The sequence below is a fragment of the Pipistrellus hanaki genome (assembly GCF_964339955.1).
Source record: "Pipistrellus hanaki genome assembly, chromosome: X".
NCBI classification, from domain to species: Eukaryota; Metazoa; Chordata; class Mammalia; order Chiroptera; family Vespertilionidae; genus Pipistrellus; species Pipistrellus hanaki.
Genome location: NC_140524.1, coordinates 44,208,743 through 44,234,736, shown reverse-complemented (window position 1 = coordinate 44,234,736; position 25,994 = coordinate 44,208,743). Strand labels below are relative to the sequence as shown.

The 25,994-nt window shown below is 40.9% G+C and overlaps 1 protein-coding gene across 3 annotated transcripts in view; it reads right to left on the bottom strand.

Moving 5' to 3' along the window:
* Positions 1-16,506: 16,506 nt before the first annotated feature.
* Positions 16,507-25,994, bottom strand: part of CHRDL1 (chordin like 1) — a 179,000-nt gene continuing 169,512 nt past the window's right edge. For all 3 annotated transcript variants that reach the window (XM_084870475.1, XM_084870474.1, XM_084870476.1), the window contains exons 10-12: positions 25,458-25,625; positions 23,091-23,180; positions 16,507-18,875 (exon numbers count right to left, since the gene is read on the bottom strand). In XM_084870475.1, the coding sequence (XP_084726601.1) occupies positions 18,745-18,875; positions 23,091-23,180; positions 25,458-25,625 (389 nt within the window). In that variant the 3' untranslated portion in view covers positions 16,507-18,744. The remainder of the gene's footprint in view (positions 18,876-23,090; positions 23,181-25,457; positions 25,626-25,994) is intronic.

Here is a 25,994-nt window from a genome sequence, read left to right as displayed (position 1 = left end):
TGGAAGTACCAGATTAAATATACATACAGCATTATGAACTGACTTCAAACTTAATGCTGAATAAAAAAGTAAGAGACAGAATGGGATATATAACATAGCACCATTATATTGAAACACAAAAGCTACATGTGAAACATATTAGAATGGGTATGGGCATGGGAATAAAGAGAGGAATGGGAATGGGTTATGGGATTAAAAAGTAAGATACAAATGAGCACCACCCAATACAGTATACGAATTTGGTGTTTAGAGAATCCAGATTTATACATTCTGTGAGTCAAGTGACTAACAATATGCAACAGTGTAGCCTCATTCAATTCACTTGACTTAACTGGGCTTCAGTTTTCTCAGATATACTATTATAGTTTAGGAACAATATTTCCAGTCTTAGCCAACTTTCAGGGTTGTTATAAAGCTCTAATGTGCTAATAAACAGGAAAGGACTTAGACAAGTTTAAAGCAAAAGCATTTATTTAATACTAGAGGCCCCTTGCAGGAAGATTCCTGCAATAGGGCTTTTTGCTGCAGTCACCGCTATCCAGCCTGCTTCCCTCCCTTCTCCCCAATCCCACCTGCTTCCCTTCCTTTTCCACAGTCCAACTTGCTTGCTTCTCTGAAGCTTTGCTCCCTTCTGCAGTCTTCTTTCTACTCTGTTTTCAGTCTTCACTCTGGCCTGAATATACAAAGTCACTGCCATCTTGTTTGGGATAATTTGCATACTTGCTCTGATTGGCTGGTGGGTGTGGCTGGTGGGTGTAGTGATAGTACGGTCAATTTGCATGTTTCTCTTTTATTAGAGAGGATAAGCAACAATTACTACTATTATTGTGTAGAGTGGGTCTTTGTTGTTTGCTTTCCACTTTATCCCTTCCCAACAAACCTGATTCCCATTTGGGAATATGGCTCAAAACACATGGCCTGGGATAAGCCAGTCACTCATTTCATCCCCTTGCCACAGTGATTGGTTCGGGGTGGACACATATTTCAAGCTGTTCAAATCAGACCAAATATTCAGACTATAGCAGGAATACTGGGGTGGGGGAGGAGTGCAGGAGAGAAAGGGTTTCTTTTCATTTGACATGAATGGGGTAGAATGTGGCTTGGTCCCTCTTTAGACCAAGAAGGAAGATTATATGTAAAAACGAAGCCCTCACCAAAGAAGTGGACCTCAAAAATGAGATAAAGAGAGCAAGAGATTGGCTGAGTAGAATAAACTCACCAGAAGCTGGGTCTGCCATTGAACCATACAGTTACATTGGACAATAAGTTATTTTTAAAGGGGTCAAGATTATTTAAATTAGATTTTCAGTTCCTTGCAAACAAAATATACTAACCAAACTGATGTATTGTTTATGTTTACTGGTTTCTCATAAATGTGCATGAAACCTCTTAAAATACAGCAAAGCTGTAAGCAAAATGGGTGGGTTTTGAGGATGGATTGGTACTCTACACCATATGGAAATGTTCTCTAGAAAGTGCCCTGAAATGGATTGTTCAAGGTTTTCAGCAATTCCATACTGCAAATGATCTCAGCTGCTCCTACATTGAATGAGGACAACAGATATCTTCTTTCATACATTTGTTTCCTGATCTATAGTTGACAAGAGAAAGAATCCTGGAAATAAAATTGTTGCAGGTGCCTAATAATTCCAATTCTTTGGCCACGTGTGATGAAATAGAGTCTTTGGTTTATAAAGAATGCCCTTCCAGAGAATTGTGGGCTTCAGAATTGAACACCACAAGGAAGCATGAGGAACTTTAGCCCACAGTGTCCTCTGCTCAGCACAGCTTCTTAGATTCCCAAGCATGAATCTGTGGAGCAAATGCTTTTGAAATGATATAGCAGTCAAAATGCTAACAAAGAGAGTTACATTCATCATCCAATTGCCTCTTCCCTTTAGTGGCCTTGCCTTGTAGACTGAGTGCTTCAACATTCCCAAGCATTCTTTGTACAGTTGCTTTCTTAGATGTGGGGTAGCCAGACAGGAGGATAAAAGAATAAGCTTCCAGAATGGCAACACTTTCTTGTCACAAGTATTATTAAATTTGTCCAGGACATCTATCCTACTTATGGGGCATGATGAAGAATACAGAAGTTTGAGACTTGGATCATGCCGTCATTCAAAGAGTGCTTAGTTCAGAAAACAGGAAATATAGAGTCACTCATCATATTTCTTCCAAAGACATTGTTTTTGCTTAATTAACTCCTACTTATCTTCAGCTCAAATAGCACTTCCTCAGAGATACTGTCTCTGGTCAAATCCCTATAATAAAAACTCTCATAGTTCCATGTAAATCTTTGTAGCACTGACTACACTTGCATTTTACATTTACTTATGTGCTTTTTAGATTAAAGTCAGTCTCCTGCTAGATTCTAAGTACCTTGAAGGAAGAGATGGTCTAACTCTTTGTTATTTATCAAGCATATATATATATATATATATATATATATATATATATATATATATATATATAACTTTTACTATATGTCAGGCAATTTTCTCAGCAGTTTATAAATATTATCTCATTTAATTCTCATAGCAACTCGATGAGGTATTATTATTCCCATATATATAAGGAGGAAATAGACCCAGAAATACAGAGTAGCTTGCCCAAGCTTATAAAATTAATAAATGACAGAGCCAGGACTCAAACCCAGGAGGCTGGTTCCAGAGTATGCTCTAAAGCAGTGGTTCTCAACCTTTCTAATGCTGCAACCCTTTAATACAGTTCCTCATGTTGTGGTGACCTCCAATCATAAAATTATTTTCGTTGCTACTTCATAACTGTAATTTTACTACTTTTATGAATCATAATGTAAATATCTGTGTTTTCAGATGGTCTTTGGCAACCCTGCTAGCGGTTCTCAACCTGTGGGTCGTGACACACAGATTGAGACCTGCTGCTGTAGAGACCATCTTCATTTGAGGTCTCCTGCCCAATAAGAGGAGGACTCCACATCGCTCTGAGAGACAAGCCCTTAATTGCTCTGCTGTGTGAGCCTGAACCAACTGTGGCCACCTACCTGTCTTTGTTTTCACCATCTGTCCTTCAGTATGCATCGCCAGGTGGCCTTTATTAGAACCTAAAACCCACTAAAAATATAATTACATATTAATTCTATCTTATATATCATATATTGTGGTTCAATTCAACTATCTAAACATTGAAATACCAGAAAATAAACCATTATTACTAATACATTTATCCCACTAAATCTAAATAAATTATCAACTAATTAAAACATAATTGAAACAAGTATGAAACTTTCAAATACATTAACCTTTCTATTTCAGTCATTTCTTGAGGTTAAGACAGTGTTTCTTACTCTGAGGCTACAACCCTCAGGTTAACCAGGAAGTTGTTGTAAGGGACCTGCAAATTTGCCTGTGAATGAGGTATTGTCTTTATTTTGAATAAATATATACTACATATATATTTATTAATATTCCTAAAATATTGATGGCTGTTATGATTAATAAAGCACAAAATATTTTAACTTGTACTAGATTTATAAAAACATTTTTTCATTCTATATTTTCTCAATCAGCAGATATGAAAAATACAACTACTATCATAAGATAATCAGAGAAAATTTTGATTGACAAAAGAAGTCACTTGCTAGGGCATCAACTTATCAGCAGTCATTAACACAATAGTTGAAATTAATTGGACTGATCTAAGATAGGCTATTGCACAATTCTATCCTAAAAGCAGAGAGGGAATCAAATATGGCCCCAAGCAGGTCTAGTGGACTAGAGGGGTCAAATTTTGGGATGTCATTTGTGCTTGCGGAAATGGATTCTTTATGTGTTTATGACTGTGGTCAAACTTTGATGACTTATTGTTTGGTTGGTACCACTCCAAAATGCCAAACCCTCAATTTTCTCCAGCTTCTTCCAATGTTGGAAGACACTCAAAAGGTTGCTGAGCCCAAGGGGTGGAGACTAAAAGGAAGGAAGGGCTTCCAAATATGTGGCCAAGACCAAATTTGCATAATTCTTTGTTGGGAGGACAAAGATATAGTAATGTCTTCCCCAAACCTTTAGCAGACTACATTAGACTTCCTTTCCTTTTGAATTTCCCCCTTGTTTTTTTTTTTTTTTCTTTCTCAGAACCTTCTTCTCTTATACTTACTTATACAAATCTTTACTATTCTATATAACCCAGTGTCCCACTTTCTTTCCAAAGCCATTAAATCAGCTTGAGTTTTCTTGTGTTTTTCTGGAGGGGTTCTCTCTCCAAAGTTGCCAGAATGTCTCAATATTCTTGGAGCTTGCCTTCAGTTTCCAAAACTTCAGGTCATCCCATAGGCCACGGTTCTGACTTCAAATGCACAAAGACCTTTTCCTTTAAACCAAATACCCTCCTCCTTCTCATTATATTGCATCAGAACCTTCTCAATCTTGTGTCTTCCTCCAGATATCCCCTTGACCATGGCTTGGGGTTAATATATGGTTCTTCCCAATCCCACCTCATGTGATTGTGTATTTGTTACAGATACAGGAGGATAGTTATACTTAAATTAGGTCTGCATTAGCCAAAGCAAAAAAAACATTTGAGGGTGAAAAAATGGCCAGTCCCAGCACAAGTTGCCTGACAACCAGCTGATTGCCTCAATTCTTCTCTCTGCCTGATATAACCTCAGGGAAATAAGTGGCTACTTTCCTTGTAACTAACAAGGAAAATGTACAATGACTTCAGTTGTTTGAGAAGAGGCCATATCTCAAGAGGTATTCCAGATAGATGCTTTTCTTAGAATTGCAGAGTAAAGGCTCAAGATAAATGGGCTGAAAACTTCTGTGTCTTTTTCCAACCTCTGTCTACCTGCTACCTAGTGGCATGTGGGTGGGGGTGGGGGAGATGGGGGATGGGTAGAAGGTGGGAGAAGTATACAGGGTGTAATCAATAACTAGGTGCATTATCTGCAGATAATTTCAAAACTATAATAGAACTGAATAAAATTTAATCAAATATTTATCACCACTATATTCTGGCATTTCTAAACAATGTTAGTGATAAAATACATTTTTGTATGCCACTGCCCCTACTCCAGCACCTAAGTGGTTCCTTCATCCCCTTTGGAGAGTTATACTTCAGAAAAATACCTCATCAAAATTTCCTTCATAAAAATTTCTCTGTAGTGTATTCCATAGCTATAGGGCTCTCCTCTGTATTTTCCTTGGTGGAATTTTGTTATTAAGGAAGACTTACAGTGGGTACCCAGCTCTCCCTATCAGGAGCATCTGTAATTGTAACAGAAGTCACAAAAAGAATCAGTTCTTTAGACCAACATTTATTCAAACTCCTTTATAGCAGTGAAACTATTTTCAAACAAAATATGTGTGGGACCTTAACTTCTAAGTCTCCTTTAAGCCTCTTCTCCAATGTCATTTCCTCAGGGTAATCTTCCTTGTCCTTTTCTGATGAGGACACACTCTTATGATCTACACTTTCATAGCATCGTGGACTTGCCCTTTAATAGTACCTATCAAACTTGAAATTACTTTGTTCAGTGTCTGTATTCCCTGGTAGATTATTACTGAGAGGGCAGGGTGGGGCAGAGCTTAACTCCTGACTCCATTTTGTACTGTGGGGCAGGGCAGAGCTATCCTCCATTTTGTAACTGGACCCTAGCCCTCACCCAACCAATCAGGGTCAGCCAAAGCAGTGACATCACCACCCCTATAAAACCCCTTGATCTGTTGAAGCTCATGCTCTTCTGCCATGTCAATGTTGGTGTAAATGGGACAGAGCCCATGCTAGCATAGAACAGGCTTTCTGCTATTGCATCAGACTTGGCTCCCTGGTGGTCCTTGGGGATCACGAAATCTGGGAATAACATTTGGGGGCTTGTCCGGGATCCCCAAGACCCTGAGGGACCCTGATCTAGAGAGCCTGATTAGCCGTGTGTGTATGTCTGTGTGCTTGTGTGAGTGCTCTGGAGGAACATAGAAACCCCTCATGTTGGTAGTGCCCAAAGAGGTCTAGGTGGACACACTGCTGGAAGACCATGGGCCAGAGGATTTGGAAGATGTTCCAACCTTCCAGGAGGGCCCCTCACAGGCAGGAGAGATGTGGAAATCTTTCCCACGATGAGGCGATTGGTGTGAGGCTGATGTCTGATTTACAGGCAGGAGAGACGTGGAATCCTCTCCCAGGTCTGGTTTTAAGTTGAAATGTAGGTGTTGGGCACCCCCTTCTTGCTGGTTGTTGTGATTTTCTGTGTTGTGGAAGTCTGAAAGGGCCGATGGCAGACTTGTTGTTCTAGTGAGTGGCCAGCTTTCAATGTCGGAGGGCCACCGGTTGGAGTGAGGCCTTCGTTCGGTTTTGGTTCCACAGAGTTTGAAGACTGATCTTAGGGGCCCGCTGTCTGTTTCTGTGTTCCCTGTTTGTATGTTTGTATAAGTAAGGGTTTCAGTTTGCTCTTGTTTGCAAATTTGCTGACTTTTTCTTCGCAGAGCAGGCAGGAGGTGGGGGGGGGGGGAGAAGAGGCCTCATACTTGCCATCTTTTATGCATAGGTGATTTCTGTACTCACGTGAGGCGGAAAGGCCAGTTCAAAACGAGTGCGCATAGTTTTGAGCTGGGCTTAACTCTTTTCTGTGTACAGAATAAAACCCTAAACTGTTTTTTAGCTTTAAGAATGGTGGAGATGAACTGGGAGATAAATTAAAGCTAGTTTCCCAAGAAGTTCTTTTGAAATTTCCCGCCCTGAGGCAAGTAACCAGCAGGAAGTAGGTAGCAAGTTTACATATGAATGGCTGAGAGTTTGCCCCATGATTCCCCCCAGCTTAGGGTAGGCAAGTTCTGCCTTCAGCTATCTTTAAAGAATGTGTTCATTTGCATTTGAATGGCTATACCTCTGCTAGCCAAGGGACAGGTTTACATGTGAATAGCTACAAGTTTGCTTCCCAGTTTCCCAGGCAGAGAAAAAACATGGTTTAAAGTTAATTGTTGGATTTTGGAATTTGTTCTTGAAAATATAAAGGTTTATTAATGGGGAGTTGCTGGATGTTTGACTTGCGAGCTCTGAAGGTTTAGGATTCAGATATGCTTAAAGAATGTGGTTTCTTGTTCAAATTAAAATCTTAGTTTCTATTTGGAATTTAAAATCTGTAATAAGAAGCGAAACTCCACTGCTAAAACCACCTCTGGTGCAGAGAAATTCAAAGGTGGCAGGAGAAGGCAAGTCTATCTGCTCTCCCGCAATGAGATTACTCAATGCTTTGTTTTAAAATTATAAAAGAACTAGCAAATTGGGTGTTATCTTGGCCAAATTGGATGCTAGTTATTACTTCAGAAAGCAAAAAAGAAAAAAAAAAAATGAGATCTGTCTTTATTTATTAAGCATGAAAAACATGTGTGGCCAAATCTGTTGCTGAAACTTCTCCCAAAGTAAGCAGGATGTGGGGGAAGAGAGAGACAAGTGGCAATCCAATATGGAAGACCACTCTCCCAGTAAGCTAAGGAATGTGATAATTTGCATTTGAATGGCTGCAAACTTCTTCCAGACTCCTGAGGCAAAAAAAAAATTTCTTGGAAGTTTGCTTATATAAATAAAAAGGTAAATTTTAAATTTGTCTCATAAAAAATCTAGAGGACAGATTTGAAGCTCTTAATTGATTATGTCTTGTATTTTTCTTAGAAATGTAAAGTGTTATTCATCTAGGACATGCAAAATATATTTGACTTGCCAGCTTTAAAAGTTCAAAGTATAAATTGAATTTGGAGAAGTTATATAATTGTGGTAACTAAATGCCTAGAGTAAATACTTAAGAATTCAAGATATATTACTTGTTTTGTCTGATTTAAAAAAGAAAGAAAGAAACCTTTAATTTGTTTAAGGCTAAGTGCTCTGAATTAATTTGAAGGTATGAAGTTGTAACAATTGTGGTCCAAAAGGTTAAAAGCAGGGACCAAATTCTAAAGTTAACTATTGTTTGTCTCAATTGACCATTTAAGTTTGATGTGATTAATGATATTAATGGAAATACCCTCAAGCAGAGGGGCTTTTCAGAAAATTCATGAAGTCTGATTGCAATGTAGGAGTCACCGGTTCCCCTACTAGCAGGAGGCAAGCTCCTTTCCCAGTGGGAACAGAGAGTGGACTCCCATTGGAAAAACACCTCGGTGGGAGCATCCGACGTCCATCCCTTCCAGGGGTTGTTTTGAGTAGCGGTGGCAGGGACAAGGAGAGAAATTTCCTTGTGACCCCCCTGTTCCCCAATGAGACCCAAGAACCTCCTGTGACTGCTTGGACACTTTTCACAGAGTTCTGGTAGGGGGCTTAGAGGCGCAGTTAGAAATTCCCCCATTCCCCTTCTCAGGCTTATCAGAAACTGAGATTTGTATATGTAGGAAAAATATGGCATTTTAAATATTTTTGTAAAGGTTGTACATGTGATGAAAAAGGAGAACAGAGAAAGAGAAAATATCCTGGCAGGTTAGCTGGAGAAAAGAACTGATAGGACTGGTGCTCCTTTCCATTAAGCCCCTAGGGCAGCGTTTTTCAACCGCTGTTCTGCTGCACACTAGTGTGCCGCGAGATGTTGCCTGGTGTGCCGTAGGTGCAGACAAGAATTTTATAATTTTTCACTATTTTGTTTACTTAATATTTCATAATAAAGTAATTATAAAATACTTTCTTTGTGTTTATTTGATTCCTATTCAAGAGAATTACTTTATATATAGTCAATATAGGCACAGAATTAAATTTTTTAACATTTTCTAATGGTGGTGTGCCTCGTGATTTTTTTCATGAAACAAGTGTGCCTTTGCCCAAAAAAGGTTGAAAAACACTGCCCTAGGGTAACCTTACAAGTGAGGGGCAAACCTGTTAGTTTCTTGGTGGACACTGGGGCAGCCTATTCAGTCTTGACAGAGCCGATGGGACTCGTACATCAGTCCATGGAGCCACCAGACAAACTGACTGTTTTCCTTGGACATCAAGAAGGACTGTAGACCTTGGAAGGAACACATACTGGGGAATGCAGCTGTTGAACTGGAACAATGGGCCTTTGAGGAGCTAAAGAAGGCTCTTGTCTCAGCACCTGCCCTAGCCTTGCCAGATGTTGTGAAGCCCTTCCATAAGTGAGGTAAGGGGCATTGCCAAAGAGATTTTCACTCAGACTCTAGGTCCCTGGAAGAGACCTGTTGCCTATCTGTCTAAGAGATTAGATCCTGCGGCAGCAGGGTGGCCAGCATGCCTCTGGGCAGTGGCCACCACAGCATTGCTCGTGAAGTAGGCAGATAAGCAAACTCTGGGCCAGGAGCTACACTGGCCGTCAGCCCTGTGGGCCTGCTTCCGGATAATGGTCCAGAGGAGCCCATTTGTGGCTGCATGGAGGTGACGCAGTGCTGCCATCATCACCAGATGAGGGAAAGAGGGTTATCAACTGCAGCCAGAAAGGAGGAATTGACAAAACAGAAGCAAGCCATCAAAGGACCAGATGGTTGGTGGACCCTCCAGATGACAGACTGTTGGTCCCAGAGGCTCTAGGTCAGATGTTAGTTGCCCAGTGACACCAGGTTGCCTACTTAGGTGTCACCAAGACTTCTGAACTTCTGTGAGGACCCCCTTAGAAGCCAGGTAAGGGGGTCCCCCTGGGAATTCGGGTCCCAGGGAACTTCCCCAGGAGAGCATTGGTCGGTAGATTTCAGAGATTAAGCCACAGGCATTAAGGTCTAGTTTTTGTAGACACTTCAGATTAGGTTGAAGTATATACCCCCTTAGGACAGAAACTGCCTCTATAGTAGTCAAGAGATTACTCCAGGAGATTATACCTAGATTCGGGCTGCCAGTAGTCATAGGATCAGATAACAGCCCCACCTTTGTAGCCAAGGCATCTCAAAGTATAGTTCAAGTCTTAGGACAGGCATGAGCAGGACTCTGAAAAGGAGTTTAACTAAATGTGTCCTTGAACTGGTGAAAATTGGACCAACCCCCTGCCCTTAGCCCTCTTATGGGCTAGGTGTACCCCCTACTGGGATGGTTCCCCCCTTTTGAGATAATATATGGTAGACCTCCCTCTATTCTTCCTAGGATCAAGGAGAAACTGAAAGCTGGAATTCATAACCATTCTCTTGCTTAAGTCCTTAAAGGCTTTGCAGTTTGCTTGTTCCAGAGGCACTGCCAGTGCCCACCACAGACCCTGTAGCCCGGGAACTCAGTGTGGGTAAAGAAATTCACTGCCCAAGGATTCAAAGGGAGGCTACACTGTTATCTTGAGCACACTCAGACCTGACTACATGACTCCCAGCTCCTGCACCAGAAAAATGGCCTGGATCCTGGCAACTAGTGGCCTCACCTGTGAGATCCCCAGCCTGGGCTCCACGCAGGCCAAGAGGAATGCCTGCAGGAGGGGAACTAGACTTCAATGAGGACAATACTGATGGGAACTATGGTATTAAGGGTCTTGGTAACTAAGAACGTTTTTAGTAGCCAGTGAAAAAGTCCAGGGCTAAGTAAGGCTAGATAACAGAATAGTGAATGCCCTTAAAGGAAGTGGGCTGTGTCAATGATTTGACTCATGCACATAAGACAAGGGGGGAATGAGAGGGCAGGGTCGGGCAGGGCTAACTCCTGACTCCATTTTGTACTGTGGGGCAGGGTGGAGCTATCCTCTGTTTTGTAACTGGACCCTAGCCCTCACCCAACCAATCAGGGTCAGCCAAAGCAGTGACATCACCACCCCTATAAAACCTCTTGATCTGTTGAAGCTCGTGCTCTTCCGCCACGCCAATGTTGGTGTAAGTGGGACATTGCCCATGCTAGCATGGAACAGGCTTTCTGATATTGCATTGGACTTGGCCCCCTGGTAGTCCTTGGAGATCATGAAATCTGGGCATAACAATTACCTCTGTGTAGGCAGATACCAGGTTTATCTTGTTTATCATTGGAATTAGAAAACCAAGCACACATGGTATGTGGCCCTGTGTAGGTAAGTGTTCCATAAATGAACGAATGAATGGGAGCATTCCTGTTACTATAGCGATAAGTAAATGAACATTGGAAATAGCCCTGGAACATTTCACATTGTGGACTTTTATTAAAATAATGGTAAACAACAATACTCTGATTGTTTCCCAGAATAAAAAATGTGGTCACCCATGTGATTACATTTTAAAACTAAATGCATTGGCCACAACTTCTAGCTTCTAGTGGGTAGTTTCATTCATAATTTCCTTGACATATAAATTTTGTTCTTGCTAATCCTGGCTGAAGTTCTGTGGGACATCCCTGGTTCTTTTCTATATCAGGACCCCAAAAGTTTTCTCCTTTTTAGCTATGTTAGGATGGCACTTCCTTCAAAACCAGGCTCAGGTTCCATTTTGTGCCTGAAATAACCAAAGCATGTCTTCCCCTTACTTTGAATTACTAAAGTTCCAGAACAAATGATTCACCTAATTTAAAAAATTGAATTTACTGTGTACTTGTTATGGGCCACCATCATTATCACTTTATATTATATCATTTAAGTCTTACAGGAACCCTGTGAGGTAGGGACTATTCTTATCTCCACTCTGCAGATAAGGGAATTAAGAGATGAAGGAAATAGGAAGAAAGGAAAATACATGTGAATTGCTTATAAGTATTAACTCCTTGTTTTCTGGTTTCCTGATGAGAGTGGACTCATCATTAGGTTTGATTGCCAATTTCTTATTATCGATTTTGGTGCTGATTGCAGGGCTGAAAATAGCTAAAACCCTTCTTTAGTGTTTCTTTTCTCTGTCATTACCTCCTGATGAAACCATCTACTTACATGAATACATTCTTGAGTTTTCAAATTTGTTTCTGAGTGCCCCCTCTAGGGCTGGCACAGGGCCAAGGCCAAGTGAGTGCCAATGGACAGCTGCACAGATACCTCTCCACAACACCAGTAGACAAGTAGCCTCACCCCCTTCACAAGGCCTCTGCTGTCATGGGAGCTGCTAATCCCTCCTATAAACAAACCCAAAACTGCACATTTTATAGAAATACCAGGTTCAGAAGTAGGAGGAGAAAAAACCTGGAAAAGCAGGGCATTAGGGCTATTTATAAGTTGTGGAAGTAGTGACTGTAGATACTCAGGCAGGAAAGATAGGTATGGCTTGATTACTTGGGGCAGCCTGCTTTCTCCATCCCCACAAATATCAAACTTCACCCCCACCCCAACATATGTACAATTCCCTCCTATTGCCTTCATTGCCAGAAGGTTTTCACTCACTCTAGCTCTCTGCCTGTAATTTTGTAACTGGGAAGTTCATTTTGAGGGTAATAAAGAGTAATAAAGTGTTTAAATGTGAAAAGGTATCTGAGGGTTAAGCAACTCTCATTTACTTCACTAAACTTGCTTCCTTCTAAGCCCCAGACAGCTGCCCTGAAGGGATTCAGTTTCTGATTGTTGAGTGAGGTCATTAATGGCAGAGTCTGAGGTTCTTTGTGGAGTAAGGCAGGCCTGGGTCTGGAATAGCTGGATGTAAAGGGTGGAATGACATTACTAGGGATCAGAAGAGTGCATGATGAAATGGAGAGAAGAAGCTGACAAGTTCAAACTTTGTCTTCTTTGACATTTTGCCAAAAGCCTGCTCCTGATCCCCTCCCACCCATCCCACCCAGAAAAGTGAAAGGAAACTCACTGCTCACTCCTCTCTCCTCACACCCTGCTCTTGCCCCCAGATCTGAATTTAAGAAAGTACTGATAAACATTATAACTTGGCCTGGGAATCTGAGCATCAGATATAATGATGTTTCTATAAGAAAATGCATGCTCAATTTTATTTGGCCAATACTTCATTCCTAGATCAGGGACTCCTTACACTTTGAGGCAACTCAGAACTCCTCTTATCTACATTGCCTTGAAACCAGGCCTCAATTCTATTGTATTGTCCACTTTGTGAAGGCACCACACACACACCATGTTCGAGTCTAATTATTCTCTCTCTCTCTCTCTCTCTCTCTCTCTCTCTCTCTCTCTCTCTCTCTCTCATACACACACACACACACATTCATGAATAGATAAAAATTGTAAGACGTACCATAGCTGTAGAGAGCACCTGGGAAGTGTGAAAGAAAAGAGCCACATGCTAATCTGACAAGCTCAGGGAAGGCCTGCATGGCAGTCTTGCAAACCCAGAGACCTAAGATAACCACAAAAGATGGTTTGAAAATTAGATATCTAATAGGTTATAGTAGGTAGTCATGTCCCAGATATTTTCCCAAAGATCAACTTTGATCTTTTTACTGAGACCATTTGCCTTTTTGCCTCTAAGATAACATATCTATGAGATGTCTGGGTAACTTGTGGCTTCCCTTTTTCCGGATCCCCTGGGGCACAACCAAATGTGGTGAGCGGCAGGACAGATGCCTCAAATTCCTTCGTTATCATGTTAATTGTTCCTGCACTCACCTGAGTATGCATCCATCATTTTACTTTTTATCCAATCCCAGGAGTTTCCCACCACTTTGCTTTCTCCCGCCTCCTTACTCCATCACCAATGAATTTCATGTAACCCACCTATGTCCCTCCTTTGATTTCAGTGTATAAATAGAGAAATGTAACCCGCTATTCTTCGAGCATTATCTCAATCCGTTGAGGTTCTGTTTCTCTGCATATGTCGAAAGTTTAGCTCAAATAAACTCACAAAAATTCTTTACAGGTTTCAATGTTGTTGTTTTTTTTCATTAACACAAGGCACAGGGGCATTTCTTAAATTATTGTTAGCTGAATCCAGGGCAGTAGGCAAAACCACGTGCTGGAAACACATTCTGCCAAAAGGCAGAAGTGTTCTCAGCTTGACCTTCATTTCTGCCTAGATGCTGGGGAGTGGGTTTTATTATGTAAATCCAGCCTAGCACCAGGAATGAATACCTCTTGGGCCCACCCAAGAATGCAAATAATCTCCTTTGTCTTGACTTTTAGTAAAACTTTCTGGTATTTGGGGTACAAAATAAACATGCTATATGGCTCTGGGTCACTGTTCCTGTCCCTGTCCATGTCAGAGGACAGTGGTCCCACCCAGCCCCAGCTTTTTCCTTCTATCTCTGTGTCTGTCTCTTTCTTTCATTTTCTCAATCCCTGACCACCCCTACTCAGGAACTGGACTGCTCTCTAGCTGCGTTGGACATGGAAAAGAGAGAAATATTTACACATAGCTATTATAAATGCTACATTATAACATAGATAGCATATGTAGAAATATAGATACTACTTATCATGCACAATATTGAGATCTTAGCAAGAATCCTTCACAGTTGTGTGGCCTTGCCACAAATGCAGGGATATTTTGATTTAATTACTAAAAATGCCCCCACAAAAGCAACTATGTGTAAATTCAATATTTATTTTAAAAGATACCTTATGGCAAATTGTTTTGCAATTCAAACAAAGCACTTTTTCTTTTGGATTTGTTAATCCAGATTGTATTAGCTTTCCTTAGAGTCAGGCAAAGAGAAAATATCCTGAACAATTTACTGACCCTGGGTATTTAAGTAATTTTTGGACTGCTTTCTTCCCCAACTAGAGAAAATCTTATCAGATTGACTATTCACTTGGCAAATATTTATTGAATGTCTGGAAGTGCTAAGAACTGGGTCCCTGCGCTCTTGGAGCTCTCCAGTCTAGTTGGGAATATTGTGGCTGAGCAAATACTTCATATTTTTACATTTAATGACAAGTAAAAGTGAATGCTTTCAAGATTCTCATCTCAAAATAGGTTCAATAATGGGACCTACCATACATGGTCGTGGTGAGGATTAACTGAGAAAACATGCATTTCTAGAGCTTACTACAGTGACTGGCACAGAGTAAGTTCTTGGGTTATTATTTCCTAGAAGCAGTGGTAGTGAGTATCAGGAGATATGTGGTGATTGAGACAGTGGGTGGTCATTTTTTTTTTTAACAGTGCCTATCATAGATGAGAGCCAAACCAAGAAAGGAATAAAAGGGTGGGTGGCATGTGGTAGCAGCAGGTCTTACCCCTGAACCCATTTAAAATTTTTCAGTTACAGTTTATATTCAGTATTATTTTGTATTAGTTTCAGGTGAACAGAATAGTGGTAGACAATCATACTTTATATAGTGATCCCCTGATATTTCAAGTATCCAAATGACACCTACATAGTTGTTACAATATTATTGACTATATTCTCCATGCTGTACTTTGCATCCCCTTGATTATTTTATAAATAAAAACCTGTCTAGTTTGGAAATTTGAGCAGATCCAAACTCCAGTGCTGATCAGTAGGAGGGCAAATCTACAGGGCTTGGTGCAATTTAGATATGAATGATCAGTGAAAGGGAAGAGTGCCAATGGAGCCAAGGTGTCTAGTTTGAGTTATGTATAGCTCCCTCATGGAGGTGGAATAATATTGGAATTTATAGTCTACCATTCCAGAAGATAGTATGTTGGATGTAAAGGGGAACCAAGCTAACAGAGTTGAGGGGAACTAGGTTTAGCTAATTCACAATAAGGGTTGTCCGTCAAAAGCCAAAATTTATATCCAGATTGTAGGTCAACAATTGTGAGTTTTGAGGGCTCAGCATGGGGCATGGTTTCTCATGCACTTCACACAACAAGTTAACCTTCTTTTCCCTTAGTTTTAATATTTTTCTTTCTATAGGATCCTTCCTTTCAGTATAAGACATGGCCAAATCTCTCCATTTTGAGGAGAAAAAAACTGTCCTTTGACTTCATATCCTTCCCCAGCTTTATTTCTCCAGTCTCTGAAATTAAGCTTCTCCAAAGAATTGTCTCTAACTGCTGTCTCCAATTTTTCATCTCTCCCACTCACTTCTGGCCTCTGCTTCTAACACTGCCCAACATTCCACCACTAATGACTTCTGTGTTGCTAATACCAATGCATATTTTACTGTCTTTATGTTATCTGACATTTCAGCTTTTTAATCTCTTGGTTTCTGTGATAGCACAAATCTAGTTGGCATTAGGGGTTTGCGGGAATACAGTTTGAATCAACATATGTGATAAAACTCTTATCCTGCTCCCTATACAAATCTGCCACTGAGGAGCAGACCAAAATTGAGGCTCTCTTGAAATCCAAGTCAATGGCCTTCTGTCCCCAATCTTAAATGCCTTGGCCTAAAGGGAAGCCAGTAACCAATGGGCATTTTCAGTGCCATGCCATTTTGAACATCCATGGTCAAAAATGAATGCTCACTGTGCACTAGACACCATTCTATTCACTTTACATGCATTAACTAACTTAAACCTCACTGTAAGATTGCAGGCAAAAGGAATGACACCACTATTATCCCCAATTTTATAGTTGGGGAAATTGACAAACACAGCTGGTAAATGCAGAGCTGGGATTAAAAATTCAGGTAGTCTGATTACAAAGTTTCTTCTCTTAGCCATTATGATATAGTGTGTGTGTGTGTGTGTGTGTGTGTGTGTGTGTGTGTGAACCTGAATGAGAAACAGCCTGGCTTACGTACCCATCACCTATTACCCAGTCTAAAATCAGCATTATCCAGAGAGTCAATCACTTACACAGCATTATCACACATTATTTTTCAAAATTAACTTTTTTATTAACTTAAAAATCCAGAAACACAGTGACTACATAAATAAGTACCATATTTAGGTACATGTCCTATGAGAAGAGTCAAAGGATAATATTGTTATGTTACTCTTAATTGTTTACACGAGTTAATTATAAAATGAATACAACTGCTAAATAGTACTTATGGTCTTGGTTGTTACAAGTGTTTATAATACAAATAAATACACAATAAGAACCACATCCATTCCTCTCTACTAACTACAGGCATTTGGCCTCTTCTTCCTATGTCCTACTCCCTATACAACATCAAACACTGGAGGGTTTCTATGTTGGCCCAGCACAGTTCCCTAGTTCCTGCTTCACACAGCATTTTGTAAAGGTGTGCCCTATCACCTGGGGGTCGGAGTCTATCTAGGGAAGCTCTCTGGGTGTTCTCTGAAGGTTGAACTTTCAGAGAACACCTGGATGGGAAGGCTTTGGGGTGAGTCATCAAGAAGGGGAAATCACTTTGCTTCAGGATCAGTTACTTCTTTCCACACTATGGGAATACTGCCACCTCTGGGAGGGAGATAGCAGCAATTTAACCCTCTCTCCAATAAGGCTCCATGCCTTTCAGCCCCCCTCCCCCTGTTTCCTGAGGAGAATCTGTGTAAGGGACTGGTGAGAAGATATCCCATGAAAGCCTGGCCACGAAACACCTGTCTCTTTTATGAGGACAGACTCCTAGTGCAAGTTGCCATAAAGACTGAACTTTTCATTTTTCCTTATTGGTGTCAAACATTCTAAGAAAAAATATTGCTCTCACCTATGATTATATAATGAGAAATATTGGATTTCTGGGTCCTTAATATTTTTAAATAGTCACTAGAATTCATTCATGCTTGTCAGAGGAGATAAATCTAAAAGGCAGGCTTGGTATCCTTACTGTGGAGAATTTATAGTTTCCCACAGAAATAATTTCTAATGCCAGGCCTCAGAATGGATAACTTATGCTCTTGTATTGGGCTGCAAATAGACATTTTTGGACCAGCCTTCTCTATGATCCCTGATTCAAATCCATACTTGATGGACGAGATTTGAATGGCCGGAAGGTTTAGGAAAAGATCTGTTTAGAATTACCATCTCCCCAAATAAGCAATAATTCTCATAAGTAAAGAGCTGACACTCATAAGCTCATGAAGATTGAGCCCTTTTGTAAAGTAAAAATCAACTCCTGTAATTGGATAATAGAAAAACTGCCTTTTTAAGGAGCTTCTAGAATTTAATAATTTCACCTACATTTTTGAATTAGAAAACTATGGTCTCAAGAAAATTAATGAGTATTGCACTATTATTTACTGACTTGAAAACACAAAGATGGCCTTATTGATGCCTGTCAACTCCTTTATTACTTGTCTTATACGGATTCAGTTTCTGAAAAGGGTACATAATTACAACTTCTTTATAAAGGCCCAGTACATTCAGGGAGAAAAGGGAAGTGGTTTCATTAGGGAAAAGTTATTTACCACTTCAAAGTGCATGCAACCATGACATGGTATTCTTATTTTGCAACCTGCTGCCATAGTTGGCAACTTCAAAAAACTTACCATAGGCCAAGGGCATAGCCTTTTGCTCACAGTTCCTTATTTATCCTCCTGGGTTCGAACAATTGCCAAGCTACTTGGAAGCCAGACCAAGAAAAGGAGGAGAGAGTCTATGCTGGTTTTGCCTTAGAATAAAGGCTGTAGTTTAGTGTGTGTGTGTGTGTGTGTGTGTGTGTGTGTGTGTGATTATGTGTGCGATTAATTTTTTTTAAAAAAACAACACACAAGACATTCTAAAATTCGAAGAGTATAATTTCATACAAATATTTTCTCTGTATTATAGAAACCCATACTAAGGAGTGATTCCCTTCTCTTTCTTTCATTGAATAACGTTCTAGCTACCTAGTAGAAACCCTGGAGTTTTGTTTACTCTTTAACCTGTAAAGAAATGTAATTCTCCCAGAAACTAGAACAGAGATATGGTGTTCCATCTCTCTTCTTCCTACAAATAAATCAAGACTCTTCCAGTCTCTTCGGAAAAAATGGTTAAGGGGTGACACACCACTCCACATAAAGGAGCAAGTTATGCTGTGCATAGCGTGAATAATTAACTGCATTTGAGTTTGTATTTTAGAGCACTGATGACTTAAGCAAAATAAGCCTGCAGTCCAGCTGCAGCTGGAGTTTCCTTGCTTTATCCTATCCAATACTGTCTTGTCTAACAGTGGCCCTTTTCAGACCTTTCCAGGTACAAAACCTTGACCAAATCTTCAAGCTCTGTTCTGCATACACGACTTGAACACATTTGGCTGATCTGAGCTTCTCCTTCGGTGAATATCTTCCACTGGCCTAAAAGACAAACACAAAGTAGCTTGGATATATAATACATGAGCAGAGCTAATTAGGAGTATAACCAATATTCCCCTTCCTTCCTCACTCATACATTAACCTACCAGGGAATACAGTCAGGTGGTTTCTGCAAAGTAGCCCTCAAAACACTTTTCTGAGGGCAGATATGGAAAGTTGACCATGGAATTTTCATTTGCCACACAGCATTTGTAAGAATCCTACGAATAATATATAACTGCCTCCTCAAGAGTAAAATTTAAGTATTATTCTTGGAATTTTTACAGTGTATTTAGCATTTGCAAAATGCCTCACTATCAGGTTGTTACTATTTAGGTGATTCACTTGGCACCAGGTCAAAGTTTGGAAAATACTACCTGTCACATAATTGGGGTTTTGCTTACTTTCCGGGGCCCATATGTTGGTTTGGGTTATTTACTGCCATTTTCTCTATTCCTGCTATCCTTTGTTCAAACTCTGTGTACATATGTGCATGCACATACACACGTGTGTGTGTGTGTGTGTGTGTGTGTGTGTGTGTGTGTGTGTCTGTGTAGTTAATTTTTTTAACTCCACATAACTGCCTCTCTCTATAAAATCTTTCTGCTATGCTTGCATCCTGTCCTTACCCCCTCTTTAAGCACCTCTCAATTACCTCCTATGGCTCCTTATAGAGCTCCATTTTCACATCCCACATGTGATCCCATTGTGCTCCAGGTAAACATGTCTGTATTCCCTGTTTTCTCCTCTCCATAGAACTGTCCACACTTCCAAAGTGTCCTTGCCAATTTATCTATTCCTCATTCTGTCATGCTGAACAAACATTTTTGAGTGCACACTCTGTGCTGAAAACTGGAAACTACCTCAGATCTCTGGCTCATTTCTTTTCTAACTTTCCTGGTCCTTGAGAGTGACAAGATCTTCCTTTTCCTGTTATCTTCTTGCCCTGTCCAATAGCACACATACCAACTGGGATAGCCTCTTCAGTTTTCTTTTTATTCCTGCACTCATGGTGTCACACCTGGAGAACTCCTAGTCCAAAGTTAGCAAACTCCTTTTAATTCCGAAGCTTTGTTGAACCTCTTTTTTTTTTTTTTTCACTAGCCACAATAAAAAACATGACCCCCCCCTTCTTTGCAGACTCAGTTTCTCTGCTACTATGTACCTATTTTATCCAACTCAATGGCAAGGTAGAAGGGAAAATGAGAAGGTTTGGGCAGGTAACTAGCTTTTACCGAAGCCTTACTATGTGCCAGGATCTGAGACACACATTATATAAAGGGGCCAGATTTGTTCTTCATTGTCCCCAGATGACTCTACAGGATCCTCTCATTCCTCACTTCCCTCAGTTGCACAGAGTCTGAAGCACACACCATCCACATCTATTACACACCTCAAATCCTAACTGTTATTAGCGGAAAGTTTAAATAACCTTTCAAGACCTCCAGTGCATAGCACAGTGTCTTGTTCACAATATCAACAGAAACATGTTCTTTGAAATTATTAATAATTGGCATTTCAAAAGTCACATAATTGATCATGGGATCCTAGACTATGGGTCCTTTCTTCCTTACTCACAAATAAGAAAACCCAATTTTTCCATTTTAATTCTCCTACTGCCCAGTTCATTGTCTATCAGTGTCCTGAAGTACAGACAACTGATTTCATTAACCCTATTTCCAGTGGCTTATTGGATAACTCTAATCAGATGGCTCTTAAGCATCTTAAGCCAAAGATGTTCCAAGTGAAACTCATTTCTTTCCATCAAATTAATATTTTTAGAGGTTCTCATCAGTGAATGGTATTACTAATTCACCCATTCTATAAAGTTAATATTGGGGTCTTTCCACACTCATTTCTCTCTTTGATACTGTTCTTGATTATTTAATCTCAGAACTGCCTATCACAGTGACCTCTGTTCCTCTGTCTAACATCCTAGCTAATAAAACAGTAAAATTCAAATTGACTGTCACTCCAACACACACGATGGCTGCCTCCATGTGATCAAAGATGGCTGCCCCCATGTGGACACAAGATGGCTGCTACAAGATGGCCAGAGGAGAGGACAGTTGAGAGGGACCAGGCTTGCAAAGGAGGGCAGTTGGGGGCAATCAAACCTGCAAGAGAGGGCAGTTAGGGGTGACCAGGCTGGCAGAAGAGGGAAGTGGTGGGCAACCAGGCCTGCAGGGAAGGGCAGTTTGGGGGGGGGGGCGACCCAGGCCTGCAGGAGAGAGCAGTTTGGGGGACCAGGCCTGTAGGAGAGGGAAGTTGGGGGTGACCAGGCCTGCAGAGAAGGGAAGTTGGGGGTGACCAAGCCTGCAGGGAAGGGAAGTTGGAAGGACCAGGCCTATAGGGGAAGGCAGTTGGGGGGACCAGGCCTGCAGAGGAGGGCATATTGGGGGGACTCAGGCCTGCAGGGGAGGACAGTTGTGGGGGGGACCAGGCCAGCAGGGGAGAGCAATTAGGGGCAATGAGGCTGGCAGGGGAGGGCAGTTGGGAGGGAGGGGACAAGGCCTGCAGGGGAGGGCAGTTGGGGGGGACCAGACCAGCAGGGGAGGGCAGTTAGGAATGACCATGCCTGTAGTGAGTTAGAGGCAAACAGACTGGTAGGGGAGCAGTTGAGAACCAGCTGGTGGGGGAGTGGTTAGGGGGTTATCAGGCTGGCAGGCAGAAGTGGTTAGGGGCAATCAGGAAGGCAGGCAGGCGAGCAGTTGGGAACCAGCAGTCCTGGATTGTGAGAGGGATGTCTGACTGCCTTACCGGGATCAGGCCTAAACGTGCAGTGGACATCCCTCAAGGGGCCCCAGATTGGAGAGGGTGCAGCCTGGGCTGAGGGACACAACCCCCCTGTGCACGAATTTCATGCACTGGTCCTCTAGTATTTAATACTGTATAATCACTTTCTAATTAAGACTATCACCATCTCTTTCACTAACAGTCCAACTTTCACTCCATACAATAACTGCTTCTCTCTATAAAACATATTTGACTAGATCCGTTACTTGCTTAAAAACCTTCACTGGGGTACTCTGGTCTGGAGATCAAGTCCAACTTCTTAGCATGGCATATTGGGCTCTACATAATCTGGCCTTATTCAAGTAGGTGCTTAGTAAATTCATATGAAAGCCAAGAAACATCCTTCCAAAACACCATTTTGATATCATTATACTGTTTATAAATATAGAGCATCTGCCAGTGATACTTGCCTTATATATGACCTTCTCACTGGTTTCCTTTAGGTCCTCTGACTACTTCCTATCTCCAACTCTTCTCATATTTCTGTGCACCATATATGGTCTTTGTAATTGTTCCTGACTCACACCCACCCACCCACACCCACACGTCTTGTTTGCTGCTGTCTGAGTCTTCTCTTTGGCTGCACTCTATTCCTGGACTGATTCCCTGACCTGTTGCCCAGTCACACCCTTCTTTCAAAACACACCTTCTCCTGAAGCCTTCCTCAGCTAAGCCCACCTGGCTCTCATATCATTGTTCCTTGCAGGTTTCCCTGAGCACTTAGGTATTTAACTCCTCAGAAGTATACTAATTCATAGTGAAAGTATTTTCATGTTCTGTCTCGCCTATTAGAATTCCCTGTGGATAGAAATTTTGTCTTTTATTCCTTCAGAAGTGCTTCCCCACCCTCTCCTGCCCCCCGCCCCAGGGCCTAACAGTATCTAGTCCCTAGGCTCCATCTAGCGTAGAAATTGGGAGAGCTACAAGTATGCCTCAGCACCTGAATACTTTTAAAGAAACATTAACACCTAGGGGCAATTCAAAAGAGCCAAATACATCTTTGATACAATACAGGAATAATTTTCTCTGTCACTCATCCCTAACACAAGAGGACGCACCCTTTTAGATGTGAAGTCTCCACAAATACATCAGATCTGGAATTTTGTGAGAGTTCTTTAGCCATCTTTAAACTCTGGGTTTATCAGTTTCATTAAAGATGTTCATAAAACCTTGATCTGAGGTACCTTATGATTAATACATCTTGATTTGTATTCACAAGGTCCAAGATCTTCAGTTCATTCACATCCAGACACCCCTTTCCCTGCTAATTTACCCAGAGGAGAGATAAAACATTCTCTGATGTTGATAGTGAGCATTAGTAATGCTCATTAAGAATGCAGAAGGACTTTATTTGGAGCTGTGCTTCATTGAAAACTGGATGTGTTTTTCAGGGAGGGGTAAAGAAAGAGAGGTACCACTTACTCAGGGTTGTCCTGGTCACAAGCTTAAAGTGATGGAGCTCCTCAAACATCCTCTTGGAGATCTTCTCAATATGGAAATGCTGGAGGATGCCTGGAGCCAAGCAAAAAAATTGGACAGGTGATCAGTCTTCTCTATCTGGAACCACCAGCCCCTTTTTCTGCTTGGGCTAAGCATATAATCTCATTACTGGGGCTTAGGAATATTGAGCTCTGCTGTGTAATGTGCTTAACCAGAACTTGGATTGCTCAAGGGTTATAATTAACCCTATTTGTTTCCTTGTTTCACTGGCTTCCTCCTGGTTCTCTAGAGCAGTGGTCAGCAAACTGCGGCTCGCGAGCCACATACGGCTCTTTGGCCCCTTGAACTTTTAGCAAAGGCCAGCTTAGGAGTACCCTAATTAAGTTAATAACAATGTACCAACTTATATAGTTTAAGTTTAAAAAATTTAGCTCTCAAAAGAAATTTCAGTCATTGTACTATTGATATTTGGCTCTGTTGACTAATGAGTTTGCCAACAGCTAGTCTAGAGGATGGAAATACGTTAAATAGTGCTTCTGATCATGGGACACCATCCCAGGGAAAGCCACATGGAATCAAACATGGGCAGTATTAGAAATTCTGTCCTTGCCCCAAGTCTGGGTAAAGGACACTGGGATGCTCTCTTGGCTAAGCCATGACAGCCAGCAGTGGGGTTGCAAACATGCTGTTTGTGTAAATGGAGAAGCCATTCCTGATGTTCAACTCACCAAAAAGCATATTTTTCTTTGGGGAATATTTACAGTTCCTTTAGCTTTCTCTTATAAAAATGGGGAGAGTTAAAATAAGGGGGTTCCAAGTAGCAACATTGACTGAATTGCTTTTATCAAAATAACATGTAAACTATTGAAAATTACCATGAAGTTAAGGAGTAACATGTTACCAGCTCACTCGACTAATCCCCAAGAGGTCTACAGGGAGCAATGGAAATGAAGCCTGGGTATTTCTCTGCCCACCATGCACACACCTTGATTACCCCACTATGAAACAGGGTTATTTAGATGCTACACTAGCAAGTTAAAGAACATCCATACAGCTCTGTGGAGTGTGAGATGTTGCCTGACAAAGAGTGGGCCCACTGCTAAGAATCCAACAGAACAGTGCTTAGTCCTTGGTGGCCAGCTACAGCAGTGCTATGGAGTTAAAAGAATGAAAATCAACATTCCTAGGTATAGAGCAAAAATAAACATAGACAAAAAACATATGTGTGTTCTAGCATATATTTAAGGGGTAGGGAGGAACTCTTTCTTTCAAGAAAGAAAGGTAGTTGTGAAAAGGGAGAGAAAAAGCCCCGCAAATACTAGAACAGTTATTTCTCCAAGTACCATCTGTATTAGAATCACCTACCTATTGCTTAAAAATTCAAAATTTTAGAAGCTACTAAAGTATTATTTCATGGATGGGGCCAGGAAGCTGCGTTATAAACCACCTTGCATGATACTGAAACATACTAAAGTTTGAGTGCTATTGAGACTTATGCAGGTGCCAGTAGGGAGGGGGGGAAGATGTTTATAATTTTCCAATTTAAATCTCACCTCTACCTTGAGATTCCTAGAAAACTTGAACAGACTAGATCAGCATTTATCTTTTACCTATGCGATAATCTGAATTACAGTGAGCACAATGTGGCTTGCTATGGTAATGTGAATAATTAAAAAAGAAATTGGACATCATGACTGGGATTGTTCCTTCAGTGAAACTATAATCTTGAGAGCAGAGATCACGTTTTAAATTTGTCTTACCACAGAGTACATAGCATGATTCAAGAGACTTTGCTTCTTACCAAATGAATGGATTTTCATGTTTGTGGAGCTTCATGTTGGAAAGAACCATAGACTATAGTTTGATAGTTTGGAACCTTAACTATACACTAGAATAACCTGTGGAGCTTTATAAAGCACTAAAGCTTAGGCCCCATTCCCAAATACTTAGTCAGAATCTCTGGAGGTAGGCCCAGGCATTTGGTATTTTAACATTTTTTCTCCCAGATTATTCTGATGTGCAGCCAGGGTTGAGAAACACTCCTCTAGCCTTGTTGTAAGAGAAAGACAACAAACCCCTAAAAAAATTAAATACTTACTTTTTATTTTTTAGCCCAGGCTAAAGTTAAAGTTAAAGGCCATAATAATAACAACTGTATTAGTCATGTGTTAGTTTCTAAGCAATCAGGAAATCTTCTGTCTCAAATGGAGAAACATGTTGAAGCACAATTATGGTGTGCCTTCCCCTCATTCAGTGTAGCCCCTTAACAAAACACACACACACACACACACACACACACACACACACAACCACCAAAAAACAAAGAAAAATTAATGTTGTTTTGCTCACCCTTTTGAATTGTCCAAACATGTACCTCTACCTGAGGTGGTCTCTCTGTCTCCAATGCTATTTTTCTCGTAGTTTCCCCATCCTCCATGAACACAGACTCATACACGGGCATCATTTCTTCTCCACAAAAGTAGCCTTTGCTATCAAAGCTTTGGCCTGGAAGTTCTTCTAGATTCAGGAAGCAAGTAGAATTCTGTCACTGGCTTTCATATTTAGAACGTATGCATTTATCTATCTGTTTATAACACATATACTCATCAAAATTGGAAAACCAACAAGAATATTATTTCAGAGATAGAAGTTATACCCATGTTTCACTGTGTCAGCTTAGGCTGCCTCTATAACAGCCACCAAATCACAAAGGAGCACATGGCCTTTAATTTAAGTCCACAAGATGACAGAATCCATAGTTCTGTAGAATATTGACCCACAAACTAAAATGGATCCACCCAGCACTACATGAGAAGTGGACCTTCATGAGAAGAAAGAACTTCGACAGATATGAATCTCTTAGGCAATTAAGGGAACATAGTTTTT